The 27,940-nt window shown below is 42.0% G+C and overlaps 1 protein-coding gene across 1 annotated transcript in view; it reads right to left on the minus strand.

Moving 5' to 3' along the window:
- svep1 (sushi, von Willebrand factor type A, EGF and pentraxin domain containing 1) overlaps nt 1–25,743 on the minus strand; it is a 176,588-nt gene extending 150,845 nt beyond the window's left edge. Inside the window, exons 1-2 of the mRNA XM_048620145.1 lie at nt 25,243–25,743; nt 2,869–3,124 (exon numbers count right to left, since the gene is read on the minus strand). Of these exons, the coding sequence (XP_048476102.1) occupies nt 2,869–3,124; nt 25,243–25,743 (757 nt within the window). The remainder of the gene's footprint in view (nt 1–2,868; nt 3,125–25,242) is intronic.
- Nucleotides 25,744–27,940: the final 2,197 nt, after the last annotated feature.

Here is a 27,940-nt window from a genome sequence, read left to right on the forward strand (position 1 = left end):
TTCATCAGAATTTCTGATGAAGGGTCTAGGCCCGAAACATCAGCCTTCCTGCTCCTATGATGCTGCTTGGCCTGCTCTGTTCACCCAGCTCTACATCTTGTTATCTCAGATTTTCCAGCATCTGCAGTTCCTACAATCTCTGATTCAATTCTACCCTCAGGTGATTGTCTGTGTGGGGTTTGCATGTTCTCCCTGTGTCTGCTTGGGTTTCCTCTATGTTCTCTGGTTTTCTCTCACAGTGCAAGAATGTGCAGTTTAGGTGGATTGGCTGTACTAAATTGCCCATAGTGACCAGGATGTGTAGGTTAGGAGGATTAGCCATGGGAGTTACAGGGTTGGGGATTGGCGTTGGGTCTGAGTGGGATGCTCCGCAGAGTATCAGTGTGGACTTGTTGGGCGGAATAGCCTGTTTTCATACCGTAGGGATTCTTTACTAGTCTTGGACCCACACTTCTCTGCTTTAAACAATACGTAAAATTCAATCATAGCATGATTGCTGCTCCTGAGGTGCTTTCACTCTGAAGTCACTACTTAATCCTATCTGTCCAAAACTAGGTCAAGTATAGCCTGCTCCCTGGTTTGTGACATAACATGTTGGCCTAAGAAATTGTCCCATTCAATGAATTCCCCATTGAGGCTACTTTCTCCCATCTGATTTTGCCAGCTTATATGTAAGTTCCAGCCTCCCACAATAACTGCCGTACTGTTTTGACGAGCTCCCGTTATTTCTTCTTTGATATCCTGTCCTATCATGTGCTTACTGTTAGAGAGCCTGTGCATAAGTCCCATTAGTGACCTCTTTAACATTCCTCATCTGTACACGGACTGGTTCTATGATTTGATTTCCTGAATTTAGGTCAACACTCCCTATTGTGCTAATATCATCTTTAATTAACAGAGTTGTTCCTCCAATCTTCCCTGGCTTCCTATCCTGTCTAAATGTTACATACCTTTTAATAGTCAGGTTGCAATCTAGGTGATTATGCAGCCATGTCTCCCTTATGGCCAATAAATTGCACTTAATGATCTCAATTTTGCACTGCTAGTTCATTGTTTGTTTTGAATGCTATATGCTGTCCTTTTATTATTTTTGTAAACTCTAGTCATAAATACTGCTTTACTCTTAGATCTGTATTCTCCGTCCCTTCCTCTCATTGTCTGGTTATCATTTCCTACATTAATTCCTTCCTCTGTTGCTTTACCCCATTCTTAGATTCACCACAACTTCCAAAATTTGGATCCTTGCCTCCACTATTTACTTTAAAACCCAGTCTACTTCCATAGTTATGCAGTTCACAAGAAAACCAGTCCCAGTGCAGTTCATGTATGGACCATCTCAATTGTACAGATCTCTCTTGCCCCAGCATAAGTGCCAGTGTCCCATGAACTGGAATCCACTTCTCCATCAGTCCTTTGGCTATATATTCCTCTCTCTAACCCTATTTATCCTATATCAATTTGCCCATGACTCAGGTAGATTATTACATTTGAGGTTCTGCTTCATAATTTGGTGCCTAGCTCCTTACGGCTAACCGACCATGCAGGACCTCTTTCCTCGTTCTGCCTATGTCATTGGTGTCTACATGGATCACGACAACTGAATCCTCCCCTTCCCGATGACAAGTTTTTCTCAGACCAGAGCGGATATGCACGCCGATTTTTTTTTTGTTTTTGAAAGTATATCAACCGCGGAGCCTCTTTTCCTATATTCATCAAACTGGTTGCTAGGAGAAGGAGGCTCCACTGTGAACAGAGATCGAGTGTAGAACATAGAACATAGAGCAGTACAGCACAGTACAAGCCCTTCAGCCCACGATATTGTGCCGAACTTTTACCCTAAACCTAAGGTCTATCTAACCTCCAGCCCTTCCTTACACTATCATCCATATGCCTATCTACTAGCAGCTTAAATGCCCCTAATGAGACCGACTCCACTACCCTCTCCGGCAATGCATTCCATGCCCCTACCACTCTCTGAGTAAAGAACCTACCTCTGATGTCTCCCCAATATCTACCTCCACTCACTTTAAAACTATGCCCCCTCGTAATAGCTACCATCACCCTATGAAAAAGTGTCTGGCTGTCCACTCTATCTATACCTCTGATCATTTTGTACACCTTGTGTACTATGCCTAAATTCCATGGAACAAGAACAGAAGTTGCTGGAAAAGCTCAGCAGGTCTGGCAGCATCTGTGAAGAAAAAAATCAGTGTTAACATTTCGGGTCTGGTGACTCTTCCCCGAACAGTTCTGAGGAAGGGTCACCGGACCCGAAATGTTAGCTCAGTTTTTTTCTTCACAGATGCTGCCAGAACTGCTGAGCTTTTCCAGCAACTTCTGTTTTTCTTCCTGATTTACAGCATCCGCAGTTCTTCTAGTTTCTAAATTCCATGGAGTTTAAAAGAATGAGAGATGATCACATTGAAATATATTTTTAAAATTCTTAGGATGTTGAGAAAACGTTTCCCCTAAACCAGGGAATCTCGAATATTGAGTCGCAGTCTCAGAATGAGGGATTGACTTTCAGGATTGAAATTCACTCATAGGATGGTGAATCATTGATATTCCCTGCGTCAGAGGACTGGATGCTCACAAATTGAGTGCATTCAAGACTGAGTTTGATGGATTCTTGGGCAGCGAGGGAATTAAGGAATATGGGAGCCATGCAGGACAGTTGGGTTGAGGTAGAAAATTAGCCATTATCTTATTGAATGGTTCTGCAGGCTCAAAAGGCTGAAGGGCCTACTCCTGGAGAGTTAAGTAGAGTGTTAACACTGGTGCAGACTAGTTGTACCAAGCGGCCTATTTCTGTCTTTGGACTCGATGTTTTTCCACATGACATTGTATACGGACTGCACAGAACCCTACCTTCATGGAGCGCTCTTCGAGCCAATGCTTCAAACTCGGCAAAGCTGTGTAGAATGTAACAGTGCTCCTCCTTGGGATGTGATGCCATATCCTGCAGCTCTCGAATGTTGCCCTGCCATATGCCGAGTGTAAAGATCTCCACCCCCAGGTTCCGCAGGGAAGCAGCGATAGGTCTCGGGTCCCCACCATTTGAGTAACCATCAGTGATGAGAAACACCACTTTAGTGGAGTTGGCCCGTGAATGCTGCAGAATTCGCTGGTGGAGAGAAGAGTGAGGCACGTTACTGGAGCCAAGTGTCCCAGAATTTCCTTGGAATTGCTCCTACAATTGCTCATCGTAGCTTGGCTGGAGATGGGCTGGCAGAACCTTTTCCACAGGTTTGTGCACCACAATTCCAGCAAAGTCAGCAATGACAGAAATGGGAGCAACATTGAGGAATTTATCCATGATGGTTCGAAGGTGATTTCTCCTCTCTTTATAACTGACATTCTCCTCCAACACTAAAACACAAGCAGCTGCAATCAAAACACTTAATATTTCACATAGACCTTTCTATTTACAAAGTCTGTATGTGTGTAACTGTGACGATGAGATATTAGGTTAGACTGGATGGGATCTTCAGAGAATGAACAAGATTAACTTTAACAGGATATTGAATAAGCAGGAGACGTGATTGGACTGGGTGATCCCAAGAAAAATACCAGCATATTTCCAATAGGCTGAATGGCCTATTCCATATGAGAACATTTTATTGTCCCATGATTTAATCTTAGAAATCACCATCTGTTACTAGATTAGGCAACAATTTGTGTACGTGCTTTTGGCAGCTTTTAGAGAAAGGTTTTAGAAGGTCTGGAGAAGATTGGAAGTGGTTCACTGAGAACCACTAAAGGGTTCATCACTACTAGTAAAACAAAGGAAAAGCAGAAAATCTGGGAAAAAAAAACAGCGAACGATGGCATTGGTGAGCATGTAAGGTACAAGATAGCTGTGGAGAAAAGCTGAAGTGAAAGAGGATGATTTGTAAAGGAGGACTGGTATCTTTTCATTTTGCACTGAGGGTCAGCCAGTTTGGGTGAGTGAGTGAAGGGCTGGATGGCCATTCGTGGGTCAAAGTGAAGCTGGGACTTGAGCAGGTTGGAGGCAGGCAAACAGGGCATTGGAGAAATGGAGATAATGAAGTCATGGGTTGGCAAGTGACGAGGTTAGTGAAAAACAGATAATATGACAAAAGCAGAGGTTACTGTCTTGCTGAGGGCTTAGAAATTGCTTTGAGGTTCTGATCTGGATCATACAGGATGGACACTGAGATTCCCTGCAGTTGAGGTCACACTGCAGAAGCAGGTAAGTATGGTGCGGGCAAATAGGTTCAGATCAGGGGGTGAAAACAATAATGAATTCACTTTTTTACAATCTTTAGTTGGAGGAACTTTTGTTTCATTTATAAGACTATGAGTAACTAGCAGGCTGCTGGCACAACTGCAGTTGTGGAGTCAAGGACACTGACAACTTGTGTCTATCAGCATCCAGGTGAAGCTAACACTTGGCTATGACAATCCGAAGAGGGGTTTCAATTGAAACTAGAAAGGCAAATAAAAATTACTGGGAGAACTTTTGAGATGGAAATGGAGGGAGAATTTATTTTCTTTTTTTCATTTATTTTTAAAGTTCTGCCCTGCTGAACACTAATCCAAATTGGTCAGAAATTCCTGAAATAATGAGAATAATCCCCACGGACATTGTGAGAGGAATGACTTTAACGTTTTTCAACTAGGCTGTATGTCGTTTGATAATTGACTTAACAGAATTGCTGTTATTTTTGGGCTACTTTATGATCAGCTTTCCTTTCATATATTCACACAGAGGAGGTGGTGGCCTAGTAGAATTATCACTGGACTGTTAATCCTGAGGCTGAGGAAATGTCCTGGGGACCCAGGTTCTAATCCTGTCATAGCACATGGTAGAACTTGAATTCAATAAAAATCTGGAATTAAGTATCAAATGGTGACTGCAAATTTAATGTTGATTGTTGAGGAAAATACCATCTATTTCACAAATGTCCTTTAGGGAAGGAACCTGCCATCCTTAGCTGGTATGGCCTACATGTAACTCCAGATCTGTGGGTATCTCTTAACTACCTTCCAGGCAATTAGGGATGGGCAGGAAATGGTGGCCTGGCCAGTGATGCCCTCAACCCATGAATGAAGTTTAAAATAAAACTTATTTGTTCCAAGTCTTTGGCCTTATGCCTCAATTTTACTTTGAAAGAGGAAGAATCTCTGTGCAAGTATTTTTGTAACTCAATCATTTGTTTACAAGCCATCAGTGTTATCCATTGCCAGTAAAACCCATGGCACTCGTTCCTGACTTTCTCAATCAGTCATTGACTCTAGGGGTAGTGTTGTAAGTTCCTGTCACTGTGACTGACAAGGTTAACTCTCTGCTGTAAACAAGACCACATTTTCCAAATACTGGATTCAGAACCAAGAGTTCTAAATGTTTTTATAATGAAATACGGCAGGCGTACAATGTTTGGTATGCTGTGAAGATTAATGGCTGACAATAAATTCTAAAGGTTTAATGATGGAGCTTTAAATCATTCATTCTAAATTGCAGTCAACCCCAGGCAAACGAAATTCCACACAAGTATTATTGTTACATAAGATTGCGGAAAGAATTTTAAGTTGTTGGTGAATTTAAGAGATGTTTTTATTTTGTGATATATTTACTTCACAGGCACAGGAAGAGGCCACCTGGATCATAGTGCCTGTGAAAGAGATGCTCAATTATTCCCACTCCCTTGCTCTTTCCCCATTACACAGCAAATTTTACTTCTTCACATTTTTGTCCAATCCCCTGTTTGGAAGTTACTTCCAAGTTGGCTTGCACTGCCCTTTCAAGCAGTGTATTTCACATCACGACTTCCTGCCCTTAAACTGAAAAGTTTCCTTGACCATCCTAATAAGATTATGAGACCATAAAACGTAAGAGCAGAAGTAGGCCTATTTGACCCTTCAAAGTCCACTCTGCCATTCAATGAGAACTTGCTAATCTGATAATCCTCAACCCTACTTCTCTTCCCTTACCCTCTTAACTCTTAATGTCCTTACTGATTAGAAATCTATCTATCTCAGCCTTGAGCATACGTAATGATCCAGCCTCAACAACCCTCCGCAGTAGAGAATCCTGCAGATTCACCGCCCTCTGAGATCCTTTCTGCATCCTGGTTCCGTTACCAATGATCTTACGTCTGGGACCTTTCGTTACCAATCCTTCTGCCACAGGAAACAATTTCTGGTTGGCATGGAGAGTTGGAGAAACAGTTACTACCTGATTGTTTTTGACCATTGGGACAACAAGGGATAATGCACATAAACATAGAAACATAGAAGATAGGGGCAGGAGGAGGCCATTCAGCCTTCGAGCCTGCTCGACCATTCTTCATGATCATGGCTGATTGTCCAACTCGATAGCTTCATCCTGCTTTCTCCCCATAACCTTTGATCCCACTTGCCCCAAGTGCTTTGTCTAGTCGCCTCTTGAATACATTCAATGTTTTGACATCAACTACTTCCTGTGGTAATGAATTCCACAGGCTCACTACTCTTTGGGTGAAGAAATGTCTCCTCATCTCCGTCCTAAATCATCTACCCCAAATCCTCATACTATGACCCCTGGTTTTGGACAAATCCAGCATCTGGAACATCCTCCTTGCATCTACCCTGTCCAGTCCTGTTAGAATTTTATTTGTCTCTATGAGAGTCCCCTTCATTCAACCGAACTCTAGCAAAAACAGTCCCAACCTAGTCACTCTCTCCTCATACGTCAGACCCGCCATCCCTGGAATCAGCCTGGTAAACCTTTGCTGCACTCTCTCGAGAGCAAGAGCACCCTTCCTCAGAAAAGGAGACCAAAACTGCACACGATATTCCAGGTGTGGTCCTGGTAGTGTTGTAAGTTCCTGTCACTGTGACTGACAAGGTTAACCCTCTGCTGTAAACAAGACCACATTTTCCAAATACTGGATTCAGAACCAAGAGTTCTAAATGTTTTTATAATGAAATACGGCAGGCGTACAATGTTTGGTATGCTGTGAAGATTAATGGCTGACAATAAATTCTAAAGGTTTAATGATGGAGCTTTAAATCATTCATTCTAAATTGCAGTCAACCCCGGGCAAACGAAATTCCACACAAGTATTATTGTTACACAAGATTGGGGCAATTGGGGCAAGTGGGATCAAAGGTCATGGGGAGAAAGCAGGATGAAGCTATCGAGTTGGATGATCAGCCATGATCATGAAGAATGGTCGAGCAAGCTCGAAGGCCGAATGGCCTCCTCCTGCTCCTATCTTCTATGTTTCTATGTTTATGTGCATTATCCCTTGTTGTCCCAATGGTCAAAAACAATCAGGTAGTAACTGTTTCTCCAACTCTCCATGCCAACCAGAAATTGTTTCCTGTGGCAGAAGGATTGGTAACGAAAAGTCCCAGACATAAGATCATTGGTAACGGAACCAGGATGCAGAAAGGATGAATCTGCAGGATTCTCTACTGCGGAGGGTTGTTGAGGCTGGATCATTACGTATGCTCAAGGCTGAGATAGATAGATTTCTAATCAGTAAGGACATTAAAGACACTACCAAGGCCCTCTATAACTGCAACAACACATCCCTGCTCCTATACATGAAACCTCTCAAAATGAAAGCCAATTTGCATTCTTTACTGCCTGCTGCACCTGCATACTTATCTTCAGTGAATGGTGCATAAGGACACCCAGGTCCCACTGCACACTCCCCTCTCCCAATTTACAGCCATTCGGGTATTAATCTGCTTTCTTGTTTTTGCTTCCGAAGTGAATAACCTCACATTTATCCAAATTATACTGCATCTGCCATTGATTTGCCCACTCACCCAACCTGTTGAGATCATGCTGAAGGATCTCTGCATCCTCATCACAGTTCACCCTGCTACCCAACTTGGTATCATCCACAAACTTGGAGATGTTACATTTTGTTCCCTCATCCAAATCATTAACATATATTGCGAATAGCTGGGGTCCCAGCACCGATCCCTGTGGCACCCCACTAGTTACTGCCTGCCAATTTGAAAATGACCCATTAATTCCTACTCTTGATTTCCTCTCTGCCAACCAGTTTTCTATTCATCTCAATACACCTCCTCCAATCCCATGCACTTTAATTTTGCACATTCATCTCTCACGTGGGACTTTGTCAAACGCTTTCTGAAAGTTCAAATATACTACATCGACTGGCTCCCCCTTGTCAACTCCACTAGCTACATCTTTATAGAATTCCTACAGATTTGTCAAGTATGATTTCCCCCTCATAAATCCATGCTGACTCTGTCTGATCCTGCCACCGCTTTCTAAATGCTCTGCTATAAAATCCTTGACAATAGATTCAAGAATTTTCCCCACTACTGATATTAGGCTCACTGGTCTATAATTCCCTCTACCTCCCTTTTTGAATATTGGAGTGACATTAGCCACCCGCCAATCTGCAGTGACTGTTCCAGTGTCTATAAAATCCTGGAAGATAACCACCAATGCATCCACTATTTCTAGAGCTACTTCCTTAAGTACTCTGGGATGTAGACTATCAGGCCCTGGGGATTTATCGGCCTTCAATCCCAATAATTTTCCCAGCACCATTTCCTTACTAATATTGATCTCTTTCAGCTTTTCTAAATCTTGCATCCTCCAACAATTCTGGAATTTGATTTGTGTCCTCCTTTGTGAAGACAGAACCAAAGTATGTATTCAATTCCTTAGCCATTACATTGTCCCCTATTACACATTCCCCCGTTTCTGTCTGTAGGCAACGTACTTTAGCCTTTACCGATCTTTTTCTCTTCACATACCTGTAGAAAGGCTTAGCATCAGTCTTTATGTTCCCTGCACGCTTACTTTCGTACTCTATTATCCCCTTCCTAATCAATCCCTTGGTCCTTCTTTGCTAAATTCCTAACTGCTCCAAATTCTCAGATTTATTATTTTTCTTGGCCAATCTGTATGCTTCTTCCTTGGATCAGATATTATCTCTTATTTCCTTTGTAAACCATGGATTGGCCCTCTTCCCCATTTTGCTTTTGCAACAGATAGGAATAAACAGGTGTTGTAGTTCCCCCATGCATTCCTTGAATGTTTACCATTGCCTGCCTATCCACTGTCATCCCTTTAAGTAACTCTCCCCAATCTATCAAGGCCAACTCACACCTCATATCCTCGTACTTTCCATTATTAAGGTTCAGCACCCTCGTCTCTGAATCAGTAGCCTCGCTCTCCACCTTGATAAAAAATTCTATCATGTTATGGTTGCTCTTCCCCAAGGGGTCTTGCACAGCTCGATTGGCAATGATTCCCTTCTCATTACACAGTACCCAGTCTAAGACGCCTGCTCTCTAGTCGATTTCTCCACATATTGGTCAAGAAAACCATCCGTATACACTCTAGGGATTCTTCCTCTACGGCATTGTGGCTAATTTGATTTGTCCAATCTAAAATCACCCATGATCACTGATATTCCCTTATCACACACATCTCTAATTTCTTATTTGATGCCATTCTCGACATCACTACTGCAGTTGGGGGTCTATATATGACACCTACTAATGTTTTTGCCCCAAAATACTTCTCAACTCTAACCCTACAGACTTCACGTTATCAGAGCTAATATCCTTCCTCATTACAGTGTTAATTTCCTCTTTAACCAGCAATGCCTCTCTGCCACCTTTTCCTTTTTGCCTGTCCTTCCTAAATACTGAATACCCTGGGACATTCAGTTCCCATCCCTGGTTACCCTGCAGCCATTTCTCAGTAATCCCAATTATATCGTACCTGTTTATATCTATCTGCCCGATTAGTTCATTTACTTAATTTCAAATGCTCCGCGCATTAAGGCACAAAGCCTTTAAGCATGTCCCTTTAACAGTGTTTGCCTCCTCCTTATTTTTCTCAATAGCCCTGTTTGAATCATGTCCTTGGTTTCTCAGCCTATCACTTTTCTTACCTCCTTTTCTAGCTTTTGGTTTTGTCCTTGCTGCCTTCTTCTCTGACTCTTTACTCAGGATCCCATCCCCCTGGCATATTAGTTTAAACCCTCCCCAGCTGCTCTGGCAAACACTCCTTCTAGGACATCAGTCCCAGTCCTGCCCAGGTGTAACGCGTCCAGTTTGTAGGGGTCCCACCTCCCCCAGAACTGGTCCCAATGCCTCAGGAATCTGAAACCCTCCCCTTAAGAAAGAAAGACTTGCATTTATACAGTATTTTTCACAACTGCCGTACATCGCAATATGCTTTACAGCCATTGAAATATTAAAGTACCATCAATGTTATAACTGAGTCAGAATACGCAGGTTGAAAGCTGGACTGAAGATTTTAAAGTGGGAGCTTTTGAATCCATGGCACAGTACAGCCCAGTATGACAGCACATTAGGGAGAAAGTTGGAGAGGAAGGCAAGCTTAGTAATGGTGTGGGTTCTGTTGAAAGCAGACTGTTTGAGACCAGGCTAATGATTGCTTTGAAAAACACAGCGGAAAAGAGTTTATAAGTCAAAATAGCGTGTATTTTTGGCCTTTATGAAGCCATGAGGAGTTACATAACAATGCATCCAAACGAGAAAAATGCACCAAATCGGAAGAAAACGAATTGGCAAACAGACTGACAAATATACACTGAGACAAATTGGAAACAGAATTTAGGATCTGTTGGATCAGATCTTGGATGTGTTTTTGAGACTTCAAATTTCTCTTCCTCAGGAGTCTCTATTTTCTGGAAATTTCTGCCAGAATCCATTTCCTACAAGTCTCCAGAGCTTTTTGTCATTTCGGCACATCCCAAAGCTCTTTGCAACCAATGATGTATTTTTGAAGTGTAATCCAAGGGCAGCCATGTCAGTATGACAGCAATTAAAATGACAGGAAGCTCGGGATCAGTCTTACAGTCATACAGCATGGAGCTAGAACCTTTAGTCCAACCAGTCCACGCTGACCATGTTCCCAAACTAAACTAGTCCCACTTACCTGCGCTTGGCCCATATCTCTCCAAACCCTTCCTATTCATGGACTTATACAAATGTCTTTTAATCATTGTAACTGTGCCTGCATCCACCACTTTCTCTGGCAGTTCATTCTACATATGAACCACTTTCTGTAAAAAAGTTGCCCCTTATATTCTTTTTAAATCTTTTTCCACTCACCTTAAAAGTATGCCCCATAGTTTTAACTTCCTCCACCCTAGGGAAAAGACCCTTGTCATTCACCTTATCAATGCCCCTCATGATTTTATAAACCTCAATAAGGTCACCCCTCAACTTACTACACTCCAGTGAGAAAAGTCTCAGCCTTTTCAGTCTATTTTTACATCTCAAACCCTCCATTCCTGGCAGCATCCTGGTAAATCTTCTCTGAACCCTTTCCAGTTTAATAATATCTTTCCTAACACTGGGCTACTAGAAATGCACACAGTACTTCAGGAGAGACCTCATCAGCAACATGTACAACCTGAATATGCTGTTTCACCTCCTATACTCAAGGGTCTGACCAATAAAGGCAAATATGTTAAATACATAAACACACTACCTGTGACGCAACTTTCAAAGAATTATGTATCTGAACCCTAGGTCTCTCTGTTCGACAACACCACCCAGGGCCCTACCATTAATTGTATAATTCCTGACTTTGTTTGTTTTACCAAAATGCAATACATCACATTTATCCAAATTAAACTCCATCTGCCACTCCTCAGCCCATTGACCCAACTGATCAAGGTTTCTTTATAACCTTAGATAACCTTCCTCACTGTCCAATATACTACCGATTTTGGTGACATCTGTGAACCTACTAACAAAACTGGACCCCCAAACATTTTACACCATAATGAGGAGGCTGTTCCTGCCACTTCTGGCATGATGTTACCAGAAAACACATTCTTCCCCTTTTCTGAAGGGACCATGGTCTCTATGATACCCTGATCCACTCCTCAATCAGTCCCAAACCCCATACCCTTTTCAAAGCACCTTTGCATGCAAATGCAGGAGATGTAACCCTTTCCCACGCTTCTCTTCCCTGCCTGAAGCTCCATCCCTCATTCCAGGTGAAGCAGAGATGACATGTCTTTCTTGTAACTGACTATATATTCACTGCTCACAATGTGTTATCTTCTCTGTACATATTTTTATACATGCAAACATATGTATGTATGCATACTTTGGAGGCACTATATAAATGAAAGTCTTTCGTCTTTAATAATTCACAGTAGAGGAGAAATTATAATGGGGAATAAGGAAATGACAGAGACATTAAGTCAATACCACGCATCCATCTTCATGCTATAAGACACAGAAAGAAATCAATGGTCTAGTGGAAATGTGAAAGTTAAAGAAATTAGTTTTAGTAAAGAAAAGTACTGGAAGATTTAGTGACTAAAAGTGGACAAACCCATTAGACCTCTTAGCTGTGTCCTGTTGATTTAAAAAATGTGACTGCAGAGACTGTGCTTGCAATAGCTTTGATCTTCAAGAATTTCTAGGATGCAGACCGGTTTCCACAAATTGCAAGATAACAAAAGTAACACCACTGTTAGGGAGAGAAACACACAAGGAAGTTAAGGCCAGTTAGCCTGGTCAGTTAGCTCGGTTGGTTGGATGGCTGGTTTGCAATGCAGTGACACCAACAGCACCAGCTAAGGTTACAATTAAGAACTCTCCTTCTCAACCTCTCCCTCTTGCCTGAGGCGTGGTGACCCTCAGGTTAAACCACCACCAGTTCCCCCCCCCACCTATCTCTCTGATGAGCCCACAGTCTGGTTGGACTGTGTCGACTTTACCTTTTTGTGAAGAAAATCCTAGCATCTATTATTAAGAATGTAGCAGCAGACTCAGTTTGAGCATTTTGAGTGTATAACCAGCAATGAGCACAAGGGGGATCCAGAGGGTGCAGTGTATTTGGGAAAGTAAGTGTTGTGGATAATGGAAAACAGTTGTAAAGTTGAATGTTTTAAAAATTCGTTCACAGATGAGTACATCACTGGCTAGGCCAGCATTTATAGAACCATCCCAGAGGGCAGTCAAAAGTTAATCACATTGTTGGGGGTATGGATTCACATATAGGCCAGGCCAGATAAGGATAGCAGTTTCCTTTCCTGGACCAGATGGGTTTTTCCCCCAAAAGTCGACAATGGATTCATGGTCATCATTAGACTCTTAATTCCAGATTTACATTGAAATCAAATTCTACCATCTGCCATGGCAGGATTCAAGCCCAGGTCCCCAGAATATTACCTGGGTCTCTGAATTAACAGTCCAGTGACAATGTCACAAAGATGTCACCTCCCCTTGCAGGGAGAGTAGGAACATGGCAGATGGAAGTAAATGCGCAGAAATGTGAAATTACATACTTTTTTGGGAAAAACTGTAGAACAGCATATGTTTAAATGATAGAATACTGAGAAGTGTTGAAATTTAGAAGCTCCTTGTTCATGAATTACAGAGAGGTAATACACACATTAAGAAAACATATAGAAAGACATATGGCTTGTGAGCACTAATTATGAAGGATTAGTGTAGAAGAGTAAGAAAATATTGTTAAAATTAGAGTGTGGCCACACTTGGAGCACTGTGTGCAGTTTGATCTTCTTACTTAAGGAAGGATATATTTCCCTACCAGAGAATGAAGGTTTACTAGTCTGATTCTTGGGATGAAAGGATCGTCCTGGAGAAATTATGTATATTGCCTATCATTTAGAAGAATGAGAATGCAAGATCTTTGAAGGATTTTACAGGATCAATGCTCAGACTCTGGATCCTGTCTGGGTTGCAGTGGCAACTGTTTCTGTTCCTAAAAGCTTGAGCTCTTACAAGTGAGTTGGAAAATGTTACAAGGAAAATGTATTATTTAAAGTGTCTCAAGATTTCCCCAGAAAGAAATTGGACATTTGCTTTTAGCATGAATGTTAATGGTCAACATCTGTACGGTGTGAAACACTGGCAGTGAATCCCAATTCAGCCACTGCAACAAACAGCTGTGAGGATGTCAGATTAACAATGTATGATTATCTGGAGAATGGGGAGTATTACTTTAAATCAAATGTTTTAAGCCAAATATATTTACTTTAATCGTATATGGCACGGTGGTTCAGTGGTTAGCACTGCTGACTCTCAGTGTCAGGGACCTGAGCTTGATCCCACCCTTGGGAGACTATCTGTCTGGAGTTTTCATATTCTCTCTGTTTCTGCCAAGTCCTCTGGTTTCCTCCCACAGTCCAAAGATATACAGGTTAGGTGGATTGGCCTGAAGTGTTCAGGGATGTGTAGGCTAGGTGTAGTTAGATGTGTTAACCATGGGTTATATGGTAGGGGTATGGGTCTGGGCGATATGCTCTTTGGAGGATCGGTGTGGACTTGTTGGGCCAAATGGCCTGTTTCCACACTGTAGGGATTCTATTAAAAAAAAGTGAAATATTCTCATCATGATAGAGGGACGTGATGGATAAACTCATGATTGAAGGTTATAGAAAAGTACATTTGGGATTATCAAATGCTCTGATAGAAAACAATGGTTCCTGCGCTGGTTCAATCTTTGAAATGGAGAAGATGGAATGCACTGTTGGAGCAACATTTTTGCATTTTTACTAGAATGCCTTAGAGGATCAGGGAGAGATTACACATAACTTTAAACTTTTTGGAAATGTATTTCGTTTATTTTTTTTTAAATGTTCCAATGGGAGGTAACTCAATTACATTGAATTTTTGCTGGTAAATTTGACACTGTCTTTTGGAAGAATCTCGATAGGACAGTTAATATTTTATTCTGCTAGTGATAAGAAACTTGATTGGCAAAAGATGCATTTGAGGTAACTTTTTAAGTTTACACTGTGACTTATGGTCTGAAATGCATTCCGGTTCAGTTAGGCAATAAATCAGTTTCAATAGAAATTTGTGAAAGAAATTGGGTGAATATGTTTTAAAATAGGATTGCATGTATTACTTTAATATAGCACAGAAGGAGGCCATAATGCTCAACCTGCTAGTCTTTATTCCTCCATTCAAACCTCTTTTCATTCTTCCCAATGTCACCCGCACTGGGTTTCCTCCTAGTCCTTTAGAACATAGAATATAGAACAGTACAGTGCCAAGAACAGGCCCTTCAACCCACAATGTCTGTGCTGACCATGATGCCATTCTAAATTAATTCTATCTGCCTGGACATGGTCTGTATCGTTCTATTTCCTGCCTGTTTATGTGTCTTTCTAAAGGCCTCTTAAACATTGCTGTCAAACACCGCTTCTACCACCTTCCCAGACAGCACGTTCCAGGCACCTACAACTCTCCTGTGTAAAAACCTGCCTTGCACACCTCCTTTAAACTTTTCACCTTTTGCCTTAAACCTGTGTCTCCTAGAATATGACATTTCCTACTCTAGTAAAAAGACTCCGACTGTCCATCCAGCCATGACTCTTTCAATTTTATATACTTCTATCAAGTTGCCCCCTCAGTCTTCGACGCTCTAGCAAAAACAATCCAAGTTTGTCCAACCTCTCCTTATAGCTAATACACTCCTATCCAGGCAATGTGGTTAATGTATATTGCACCTTCTTCACGGCCTCCACATCCTTCCTATGGTGTGGTGACCAGAACTGCACACAATACTCCAAATGTGGGTTAACTAAAATCTTATACAACTGCACGATTTGCCAAGTTTTATATTCAATGCCCCAACCAATTAAGGCAAGCATACCTTACACCTTCTTTACTGCCTTATTCACTTGTGTTGCTACTTTCAGGGAGCTATGGATTTGCACCTCAAGAACCCTTTGTACATCATTGCTCCTAAAGGTCCTGCCATTTACTGTATGCTATCTTCCAGCATTTGACCTCCCAGAGGGCATCCCTTCACAACTGTCTGGATTAAACTCCATCTGCCATATCTTCCAACTTTCCAAATGATCTATATCTTGCTGTTTCCTTTGACAACCTTCTTCATTATCCACAACTTCATCAATTTTCATGTGGTCTGAAAACTTACTAATCAGACTACACACATTTTCATCCAAATCCTTTTATACATACTACAAATAACAAAGGTTCCATCACTGATCCCTGTAAGACCACTGGAAACAAACCTTCAGTCAAAAAAACACCCCTCCCCAACTACCCTCTGTCTTCTACGACCGAACCAATTTTATATCCAATTTACTAACTCAACATGGGTCCCATGTGACTTAATCTTATAGACCAACCATCATGAGGGACCTTCTCAAATATTTCAGTAAAGTCCAACATCCGCTGCCCTGCCCCCATCAATCATCTTCATCACTTCCTCAAAAAACTCAATCACATTTGTGAGACATGTCCCACACAAAGCCTTGCTGACTATCCCTAATAAGTCCATTTATTTCCAAATGCAAGTATACCTTGTTGCTAAGGATCTTTTCCAATAATTTCCCTACCGCTGTTTTAAGGCTCACCAGCCTATAATTTTCTGGATTATCCCTGTTTCCCTTCTTAAACAAAGCAACAACATTGGCTATTCTCCAGTCTTCTAGGACATCACCTGTGGCTAAAGCGATACCAAAGGTCTCTGTCAATGCCTCAGCAATCTCCACCCTTGCCTCCTTTAGTATCCTGGGATAGATTCCAACAGGCCTTGGAGACTTATCAACGTTAAAGATTTTCAAGACACCCAACATCTCTGTCTTCTTAATATCAACATGCCCTAGAATATCAACATACCCCTCCCAATCTTAGTATCAGCTATGTGCTTCACCTTGGTGAATACCGATGCAAAGTATTCATTAAGGACCTCATCCACTTCCTCTGGTTCCACACATAAATTCCCTCTTTTGTCCTTAGTGGGCGTATCCTTTCTGTGGCTACCCTCTTGCTCCTAATGTACATGTACAATGTCTTGAGAGTCTCCTTAATTCTATTTGCCAAGGATATTTCATGGCCCCTTTCAGCCCTCCTAATTTCTTGTTTAAGTTCTTTCCTGCTTCCTTTAAATTCCTCAACGGCCTTGTCTGGTTTCAATTTCCTAAACCTTACATATACTTCCATTATCTTTTTGACTAATATTTCAATATCTCTTGTCAGCCTGGGTTCCCGAATCTTGCTATCCTTACCACACAGGAACATATTTGCTCTGAAGTCTGATTAGCTGGTCTTCAAGCACTCCCACATGTCAGATGTGGATTTACCTTCAAGCAGCCACCCCCAATCCAATTTCTCCAGTTCCTGCCTAATACGGTTGTAATTAGCTTTCCCTCAGTTTAGCACATTTACCCAAGGACGAGTCTTATTCTTATCTATGACTATTTTAAACCATACAGATTTATGATTATTTTCCCCCTCTTATATTTGTCCAGATTCCCCTGAAATGATTTTGTGCTATTTACCTCAACAACACCATGTGGTAGCAAGTTCCACTTCCCATGGATGGACATGAAACAGGTGAGACGGGAAGAGGAAATGACAGAAACAAAACATAATTGAAGGGAAACCTCCTTTTGCTCAGTGAGGTGGAGTAAGTTGGCTGAGAGGTTATCTGTCCTTAGGGAAGTGGAGGGAATATGTACTGAAAAGTATTGTAGATTCACCACCTTGTGGACTGCGTGGATTTTGGATATTATGACCAGAACAAGTGTTGAAGGCAAGAAAGGGTGAGATCATAGAATGTTTTGAAGAAAATGACAAGATTATAGAGAATCATTGGGGTTTCACATGTACAATGGTAATGGGGTTACAAGCCTTTGTATGTGTAAGAACATGATTTGTGAGCATTCTGAGTGCTTATAGAAGCATAGCCCATCAGTAAATCCATCCTCAAAACAACAGTAACAACAACTGCAAGAACTGAGAACTTATTATTTACTTTCTGACTTAGTCAAAAAGCTTTAATGTTCAATAACTAGCAAGAAAAAGGATGGGAGTGTCAACTGGATGACTTGTTAACCAATTTTCTCTCAGTCAAAGAACAAAGAACCAAGAAAATTACAGCACAGGAACAGGCCCTTCGGCCCTCCAAGCCTGCGCCGATCCAGATCCTCTATCTAAACCTGTCGCCTATTTTCCAAGGATCTGTATCCCTCTGCTCCCTGCCCATTCATGTATCTGTCGAGATACATCTTAAATGACGCTATCGTGCCCGCCTCCACCACCTCCGCCGGCAACGCGTTCCAGGCACCCACCACCCTCTGCGTAAAGAACTTTTCACGCATATCTCCCTTAAACTTTTCCCCTCTCACCTTGAAATCGTGACCCCTAGTAATTCAGTCCCCCACTCTGGGAAAAAGCTTCTTGCTATCCACCCTGTCTATACCTCTCATGATTTTGTAGACCTCAATCAGGTCCCCCCTCAACCTCCGTCTTTCTAATGTAAATAATCGTAATCTACTCAACCTCTCTTCATAGCTAGCGCCCTCCATACCAGGCAACATCCTGGTGAACCTCCTCTGCACCCTCTCCAAAGCATCCACATCCTTTTGGTAATGTGGCGACCAGAAATGTATGCAGTATTCCAAATGTGGTCAAACCAAAGTCCTATACAACTGCAACATGACCTGCCAATTCTTGTACTCAATACCCCGTCCGATGAATGAAAGCATGCCGTATGCCTTCTTGACCATTCTACCGACCCGCGTTGCCACCTTCAGGGTACAATGGACCTGAACACCCAGATCTCTCTGTGCATCAATTTTCCCCAGGGCTTTTCCATTTACCACATGGTTCGCTCTTGAATTGGATCTTCCAAAATGCATCACCTCACATTTGCCTGGATTGAAATCCATCTGCCATTTCTCTGCCCGACTCTCCAATCTTTCTATATTCTGCTGCATTCTCCGACAGTACCTTTCACTATCTGTTACTCCACCAATCTTAGTGTCACCTGCAAACTTGCTAATCAGACCATCTATATCTTCCTCCAGATCATTTATGTATATCACAAACAACAGTGGTCCCAACATGGATCCCTGTGGAACACCACTGGTCACAGTTCTCCATTTTGAGAAACTCCCCTCCACTACAACTCTCTGTCTCCTGTTGCCCAGCCAGTTCTCTATCCATCTCGCGAGTACACCCTGGGCCTCATGCGACTTCACTTTCTCCATCAGCCTACCATGGGGAATCTTATCAAACGCCTTACTGAAGTCCATGTATATGACATCTACAGCCCATCCCTTATCTATCAACTTTGTCACTTCCTCAAATAATTCTATCAAGTTGGTAAGACATGACCTTCCCTGCACAAAACCATGCTGCCTATCACTAATAAGCCCATTTTCTTCCAAAGGTAAATAGATCCTATTCCTCAGTATCTTCTCCAGCAGCTTCCCCACCACTGACATCAGGCTCACCGGACTATAATCTGGATTATCCTTGCTACCCTTCTTAAACAAGGGGACAACATTAGCAATTCTCCAGTCCTCCGGGACCTCACCCGTGCTCAAGGATGCTGCAAAGATATCTGTTAAGGCCCCAGCTATTTCCTCTCTCGCTTCCCTCAGCAACCTGGGATAGATCCTATCCGGACCTGGGGACTTGTCCACCCTAATGCCTTTTAGAATACCCAACACTTCCCCCCTCCTTATGCCGACTTGACCTAGAGTAATCAAACATCTATCCCTAACCTCAACGTCTGTCATGTCCCTCTCCTCAGTAAATACCGACGCAAAGTACTCATTAAGAATCTCACTCATTTTCTCTGACTCCTCGCATAACTTCCCTCCTTTGTCCTTGAGTGGGTCAACCCTCTCTCTAGTTACCCTCTTGCTCCTTATGTACGAATAAAAGGCTTTGGGATTTTCCTTAACCCTGTTTGCTAAAGATATTTCATGACCCCTTTTAGCCCTCTTAATTCTTCGTTTCAGTTTGGTCCTACTTTCCCGATATTCTTCTAAAGCTTCGTCTGTTTTCAGTCACCTAGACTTTATGTATGCTTCCTTTTTCCTCTTTGCTAGTCTCACAATTTCACCTGTCATCCATCGTTCCCTAATCTTGCCCTTTCTATCCCTCATTTTCACAGGGACATGTCTGTCCTGCACTCTAATCAACCTCTCTTTAAAAGCCTCGCACATATCAAATGTGGATTTACCCTCAAACAGCTGCTCCCAATCCACATTCCCCAGCTCCTGCTGAATTTTGCTATAGTTGGCCTTTCCCCAATTTAGCACTCTTCCTTTAGGATCACTCTCATCTTTGTCCATGAGCATTCTAAAACTTAGGGAATTGTGATCACTATTCCCAAAGTAATCCCTAACTGAAACTTCAACCACTAGGCCGGGCTCATTCCCCAGCACCAGGTCCAGTATGCCCCTTCCCGAGTTTGACTATTTACATACTACTCTATAAAACCCTCCTGGATGCTCCTTACAAATTCTGCTCCATCTAAACCCCTAACACTAAGTGAATCCCAGTCAATGTTGAGAAAATTAAAATCTCCCATCACCACCACCCTGTTGCTCCTACATCTTTCCATAATCTGTCTACATATTTGTACCTCTATCTCACGCTCGCTGTTGGGAGGCCTGTAGTACAGCCCCAACATTGTTACTGCACCCTTCCTATTTCTGAGCTCTGCCCATATTGCCTTACTGCTCGAGTCCTCCATAGTGCCCTCCTTCAGCACAGCTGTGATATCCTCTTTGACCAGTAATGCAACTCCTCCACCCCTTTTACCTCCCTCTCTATCTCACCTGAAACATCTATATCCTGGGACATTTAGTTGCCAATCTTGCCCTTCCCTCAACCAAGTCTCAGTAATAGCAATAACATCATACTCCCAGGTACTAATCCAATCCCTAAATTCATCTGCCTTACCTACTCCTCATGGATGTGAGGGCATCTATTTTCTACTTTGTCCCTGTGTTCTTGTACATTAACAGCAGTGTAGATTAGCAGTTGGTTGAATGGAGATTGTAACATTCAAGGCACAAAATATTCTAATTGTTGCTATATTCAACTCTGCCCAGAAATCAGAGCAGGACCCGTTGGGATATTCTAAAAGGCCACACAGTTCAGTTCAAGGGTCATTGAACAACACTTGGTGAAGAGTTAGCTGATAACGGGTGGTGAAGAGACTTCAGGCAACTAAAGTCCTATTGATGAGGCAGTTGAAGGTCCTGGGTGCTGGGCAGTGTGCCTCATTGAAGTCTATGGGAGGGAAGAAGGTTGCTGGCTCTGTCCTGCAAGGCAGTTGGGTCTGTGGGAAGTTTTTGAGTACTAATTAGCTCAATGGAACTAGAAGGAAGCTGTCATCTAAAGAGCTGAAAGAAAATAAATGGTGTGACTCACTGATATCTGGGTGAGTTGTGGAGAAATTTGTGGGATCTGTCTTGGTTATGTTTGCCATTCAATGTGTGGTTTGACACTACAGTTTGCCTTTAATTCATAATTAGCTCATATTAATTCTGGATGCTAGAGAATAAGGTAGAGGGTATTTACTGTTTGCTTTATTGACTTGTAAATCATAAAATTTCTTTTGTTTGTTTTAAACCATGGAATCTTGTGTGGCTTTATTCTTTTAGTGACTAACTGGGATTTCAAATTTCACCAGTTTAAAGAAGGAAATAACAATCTCTAACTGGATCATATCAAATTTGGGACCAAACAAGTATGGGATCATATTTGGGATTATAACATGGAGAAATATCATTTTTCATTCATTTCACACCAGTGACAGGCAGGATAAGATCAGGACTTCTTCATTAGGAACTAATCAAGGGAATACAATTCTCATCAAAGTGGAGCACAGATTACACAATACAGCCCATATCACCGAACGGGCAAGTTGATGAACAGAAATTGAGGAAAGAGGGCATTCAGGAATAGAAATTTAAAAACCTATAGTCTTGAAATGTGAGGTGATAGAAGCAAAGGAAACTTTCAGTCACAATCTTTGTGAGCTATTCATCCTGTACCTGAATGTTAAAATTCAAACAATATATTGTTGCTATTTTAACTGAATTTACTTCACACTTTTAAAAAAAAATGGACTGAGGTTATTGAAATTACAGATAAAGTTATTGGACATATACATGGACATTACTGGCAGGGTCAGCATTTGTTGTCCACCCCCTAATGGTCTTTAAAGTGAATGCCCTGCTAGATCACTTCTAACAGTAACTTAGAACCAACTACATTACCTTGGACTTGAAGTCAAGTGTAAGCCAGCCAAGGTAAAGATGGCAGATTTCCTAACTACTATGATAATTGATGATAGGTTCCTCAGACTAGATATATTATCAGTTTTTTTTATTATTTCAGTCTAAATTTTGCCAGCTGCAATAGTAGAATTTGAACCAGTTCCCTCAATCATTCACCTGGGCCTCTGCTTTACTAATCTAGTGACATTACCACTACACCATTGGCTCCTTCATAGAAATATATTAAGTATTCAAATAATAATCTTTGCCAAGTATCACTGTACCGTCCAGTTAGTAATATAGCATTATTCAACAAGCGCAGAAGTACTCATTGTTGTCATTTGACAACATCACATTATTATTCCTTTGAATCTGTATTTTCAGGCACAGAATACTCGTAACATGCTGTTGTGATAACTTTTTTTTCACACAACCAGGGGTTAGGATTTGGAATGCACTGCTTGAGGAGTGGCAAAGGCAGCTCTGCCATTATTTTCAAAAGGCGATTGGACAACTACCTGAAGGGTAAATGTTTGGGAAAGGACAGCTGTGTGGGACAAATTGAATAGCATTTATGGTCAGCAGGCTGTGGACGGACAGTTGGCTGGGCCTTCCTCCTGGAAAACTCAGAAATAGGGTCTGAACCAGTGGGCTGCAACTGCAAAGTTTTGCAATCAACCATGAATGACACAGCATGGGGCCAGGAGGCCCAGGTTCAAGTTCCACCTGCTCCAGAGGTATGTAATAACATCATCGAGCAGATTGGTCTGGAAAATATCTGGTTTGACACAGCACAAAGGAGACGATTTGGTCCATCATGCTCGTTCTGTCTCTTTGGGAGAGCCTGTCCACTTAGTCTCATATTCCTGGCCCTTTCCTCATTGCCCTGTAAATGCTGTCTTCATCTGGTTTCCAATTGAAAGTTAATATTGGATCTGGTTTACCACCCCAGTTCCAAGTAGTACATTCTTTTCCTATCCACCCACATTATAAACTAAAAATTGTTGAGGCCGATGGGGGAGGTCAATTAAAATTGAAATTGATTTGTTGGGAATAAGTTATGGAATAGATTATAGAATCAGCACAAATGTGGCTGGAGTTCAGATTTAGATAAGTAACGAAACTGACTGAATAGTGGCAGAGGGTGCTGAATGGCCTCCACCTGTTCTTATGTTCATGGGTAGTTAACTTGACATAGTGAAAGCTTACTTCAAGAACTTGTGGGTATCCTACTCACAACTTTCCAGCCAGCTTTACCATGCAACATAAATTGATTGCTCCTTTAGTGAGTTAGTCTAACTCCCTAACAGGACCCGCAATCATGAAACTAACAAAAACTTCACTGTTAGCCATGTCACATTGGGTAGCACTGTTGCCTCTCAGTCCAATGGTTGAAACTTCAAGCCTCCTTTGGCTAGCTGAGCACATAAACCGGGTTTTGGTGTCCTCTGGAGAAGTTAAACTGAGGCCCTGTCTTCTCTCTCAGGTGCACAAACAAATCCCATGACCCTAATTTGAAGAAAAGCCAGAAGTCCTCCCTGGTTCTCAAGCCTATATTCATGAGATTGTTCGATGTCTGTGACGTCCTATTATGTAAAAGAGCTGTGTATTTGTGAATCACATTCTGTGACCACACCCATCCCAAGCACTTTACAGTTAATTATGTCCTTTTCAAGTGTTTGGCTGCTGCATTCACAAGGTTCAATGTATGTGCAGCAAGCTCCCACAAACAGCAAATACATAAAAGAAAACCAAATTATTGGGCTGGAGATAGTAGGAACTGCAGATGCTGGAGAATCTGAGATAACATGGTGTACAGCAGGATGAACACAGCAGGCTGCTGCTTGGCAAATTATTGGGCTATTGGGTATGACAGACATGTTGCTGGAATGTCGCATCTTGCACTCATCAGCAAAATGTTATTCTGAGACAAAAATCTTCTCTTCTTAGCAACATTTAAATTCTACACCATCAAGTGACTTCTGTTTTAGGTGTTGCGGAATAAATATTGGCCAGGGGTCTCCCCTGAAGGAGTGAAATAATGCCAGAGGGATCCTATTTGTGCACCTGTGAACCCCATCTCATATGAAAGATAGTCCATCTAACAGTACACTATTCTGTCAGTGCAGAACAGAAGATATCAATATAGATTTCATGGTTAGATTCCTGGGATGATGCTTAAAACACACAAGATTTTGACACACAAACATTGCGTTACCAACTGATACCCAGTGGACACCTATTGGTTTGTTTTCTACTTTCTTGGTAACAATATCATATTGTACTCTAATAGTGCATCAAACAATTTTAATTCATAAGCTGGTGACTGTATGAAGCTCATTGAGAGAGTCAGAAACACACTGTCTTTTTGCTTCCTCAGCTTCAAGCGCTAGCCATGTCTGTGTATTACATTCTGTTCTGGATCTCGCAAAAAAATTAGAAAAAACATGTTTTATCCTCACAGCCAGGCAATTTAAAGGATTGTGAGATAGCGCACAACTTGTAACTGTCAACCCCGCCTAAAGTAGACTTTCACAATCCATGTGGGGCAGACTAGAGGCTGCAAACCAATATGTTGCCTCCATGAGCCAGCACAAACAGACATGAGACAACATCAACCAAAACTAAACAGTGTCTTTGACATCATAAAAGGTCCATAGGAGTGTTATCAAACAAACTTGGTCACAGAACCACACAGGGGCATTACCTAAGAATGGTGAGCAATAGCGCTAGGAATGTCTTATAAGAGGAGAGAAAGGTAGAGAGGTGGAGAGGTTAGGAGAGGGAATGCCAGTCCACAAAAGATCAGAGTTAAAGGAATGCAGGGATTTTGCAGGCTTGTGGTGGTGGAGGAGGTTTCAGAGAAAGGGAGGGCCGACACTATTAAAATCGAGGGAGGTGATGTTGGTCAATGGGCAAAGTAGAATACAGGATGGCCTTTCTTCTGCAATAGTAAACCTGTCTAAAACAAGGACTACAGTTTTGACTTTGTTAACCTCGAATTAAAAAGCAATAAAGGTGTTCACTTTAAATTACTCAGCTGCTGAGCTAAAGGGAACATTTTCCCTCAAACCCCTGAATGTCAGTGGATGTTTACATTTCAACAAGGCATCGTGTTAGTTTTCAACCCCACATTCCTCTCATAGCAATAGGTCAAGTAACTAACTGCTGTACCCTATTTGAGAAGTGAACGGTAAACAGGAGGGTGCCTTACTGCTGCCTGCTGGAAAGCTCCCTTGGTGTAGGTGCCACCTCCCCTGTAGTTAATGGCAGGGATCTCCTCGTTCAGCAGAGAGCACTTATGCTGGTGGTATTGGGGGGCCGAGATGTAGTCGACCCTGGGCACCACATTGCTCCTGGAGGAAAAGGTCACAATTGCCACCCGGGTGGCGGAAGGCACCACCGGGAAATCCGACAGCAGCTTCTTGACGAACTTCAGCTCGTTGTCGAAATTGGCACTGCCCACGCTGGAGGACTCATCCACCAGAAAGACCAAATCCAGGTTGAGACTCTTCTCTCTCAGCTTGCGCACGTTGCGTTTGAAGACTGTGCCCAGCTTTAGCACCCTGTTGGTAGCTGTGGCCAAGCTGTTGCGATGCTCTTTCAACTCAAAGGTCTTTCCCTTTAAGAAGCTCCTTTGAAAAGAAAATGGGTGATAAGAGGCAAGACAGCAAGCAGCATGCAGAAACACGAAGAGTGTCCCAGCCAGCCGCATTATTTAACAAAGTAAAAACAGATTAAAAACAAAGAATAAAATTAATAATTCAATCTTCACAAAATCTCCCAGGACTTTCTGCAACAGTTTCTTCTGGAAAATGGAAACAGGCAAAACAATCTCTCTCTCTCTCTGAAAATTCTCTCTTATAACTGCGCTTTCTCTGGAGACCAGTACAGAAGTCAGGTTGTGATAGGATGAAACTTTTGAGTGTCTCTCTGAGTCTGACACTAAAGCAGTAAAGGAGAGGGGCGGGTTTTTCAAAAAAAAATACTGCTGGAGTAACTGAGATTCCTTGTCGCTGTTACTTATGCGTCAAGCTATCAGCATTCCCAAAGAAAACATCAGCACAAACTTCCTGATTGATCCCATATGTCTGGCAAAACCAGTAACCGAGAGTGCCATTTTAATTGAAAACATTTTGGCTACTTTTCAGTTCCAATTGTTAAATAGCTCAGTTTCACCTTGGACAATGGTACTTCTTCCAGATGGCTTCTGCTATGCAAGTCAAGAAGGTATTTTTTTAATTAAACCAAATGTAACTTTGATGAATGCACTCAATTCCCAATCGATCCAGAGGATAACTAGAGCAAGAGATTGACACATTCCATTAAACACAGGCACTTTAAGAAGCCTTCTCAAAACATGTTTTATTTCTTACTATAACTTTAGTCCTATACATGTGAGCAGACAGCTTTAGGGACTGGATGAGGAATGAGTTGGACAAAAAAAGAACTACATCAGCTGCTAAGCCACCACATCTGGCAAGAAAACTCTGAAATCTCACTTCTGACCATAGCACTGCTTTGAAAGGGATTCCAATCAGTATCATTCCAAATCAACTTAGATTGTAAATTAATTGTGCGTTTGACAATACAAAGATGTGTATTTCTGCAGATCCTTTTACTCATAGTCTCAGGATGTCCAAAAATGCTTAACAGCCCAATGTTAAACTTCTGAAGTGTTGTAATGTATAAAAAACAGCAGCCAGTGCAAATTCCTACGAACAGTGACAAATGGTCAGATCATCTGTTTCTGTGATGTTAGTTAAGGGATAAATTCTCCCAGGGAGAATGCCTCCTCCTCTTCGATGAAAAAGTGGCATGGGATCTTTTACATCATCCTGAGAGGGCGTCATCTTAAAATCTCATCCAAACTACTGCATCTCAGACACTGCAGCATTCCCTGAATACTGCACTGGCAAGCGGGTATATCTGGTTAGACAATTTTGTTGTTAGAGAACAGAGAGATGCTTTGAAACTCCAGTTAAACACAAGAGTTTCAATCATTTACACTGATGAATATTTGGACCTTCATTTTTTTTATTTGGCTGGTGATTAGTATAATATCATAAATAAGCCAAAATGGTGACGGAGTAGGACTGCTGAGCCGGAGCTCATTTGCTCCATCCATTTTGTTTTCATTTTTCCCTTTATTTCATGTTTTGTTTCCTTCTTTCTTCTTACCTCCTGTCCTCAGGCGACATCAGTAATGTCCAGGGTGAAGCCAGCACAGACTCCAGCCCTTGAGAGAAGCCAGAGCAGACTCCCGGCCTCAGCATTGACCCTCGCCATTGACAGCCTCGAGGTGAAGCCAGCATGGACTCCTATCCTGAAGAAACTTGAGCTGAAGCCTGGCACGGTCTGGAGGTGAGACTCAGTGCAGATTGGAGGTGAGGCCCAGCATGGTCTGGAGGTGAGGCCCCGTGCGGACTGGGGGAGAGGCCCCGTGCGGACTGGGGGAAGAGGCCCCGTGCGGACTGGGGGAAGAGGCCCCGTGCGGACTGGGGGAGAGGCCCAGCATGGACCCAAGGTGAGGCCTGGTGCAGACTCATCCGTTCCATCTCTGACTGGAAGGACCATAATTCTGAACTTTTTATTTCTTTATTCACCTAATTTATTCCCGAGACTTTGTACCTTGATACCTTTCATACCTAGGATAGCGTGAATGTCTGTAATGATGAACTTTTTAATTTCTTTATTTTTCTAATTTATTCTTAAGAATCTGTACCAAGATACCTCTGTACCTAAGATGGCACTGTAAGCAGCAACTTTGTAAGCTTTTCACTGTACTCATGTGAGTGCATGTGACAATAAAATTAATTCAAATTCTAATTCTATTGCAAAAGTAGTGTTGTTTTTGATGAGATATGTTTTGAACTGTTGCTTTCTTGCTTAATGTCAAGATCAAAATACCA

The sequence above is a fragment of the Rhincodon typus genome, chromosome 3 (genome assembly GCF_021869965.1).
Source record: "Rhincodon typus isolate 14 chromosome 3, sRhiTyp1.1, whole genome shotgun sequence".
Taxonomy (NCBI): Eukaryota; Metazoa; Chordata; class Chondrichthyes; order Orectolobiformes; family Rhincodontidae; genus Rhincodon; species Rhincodon typus.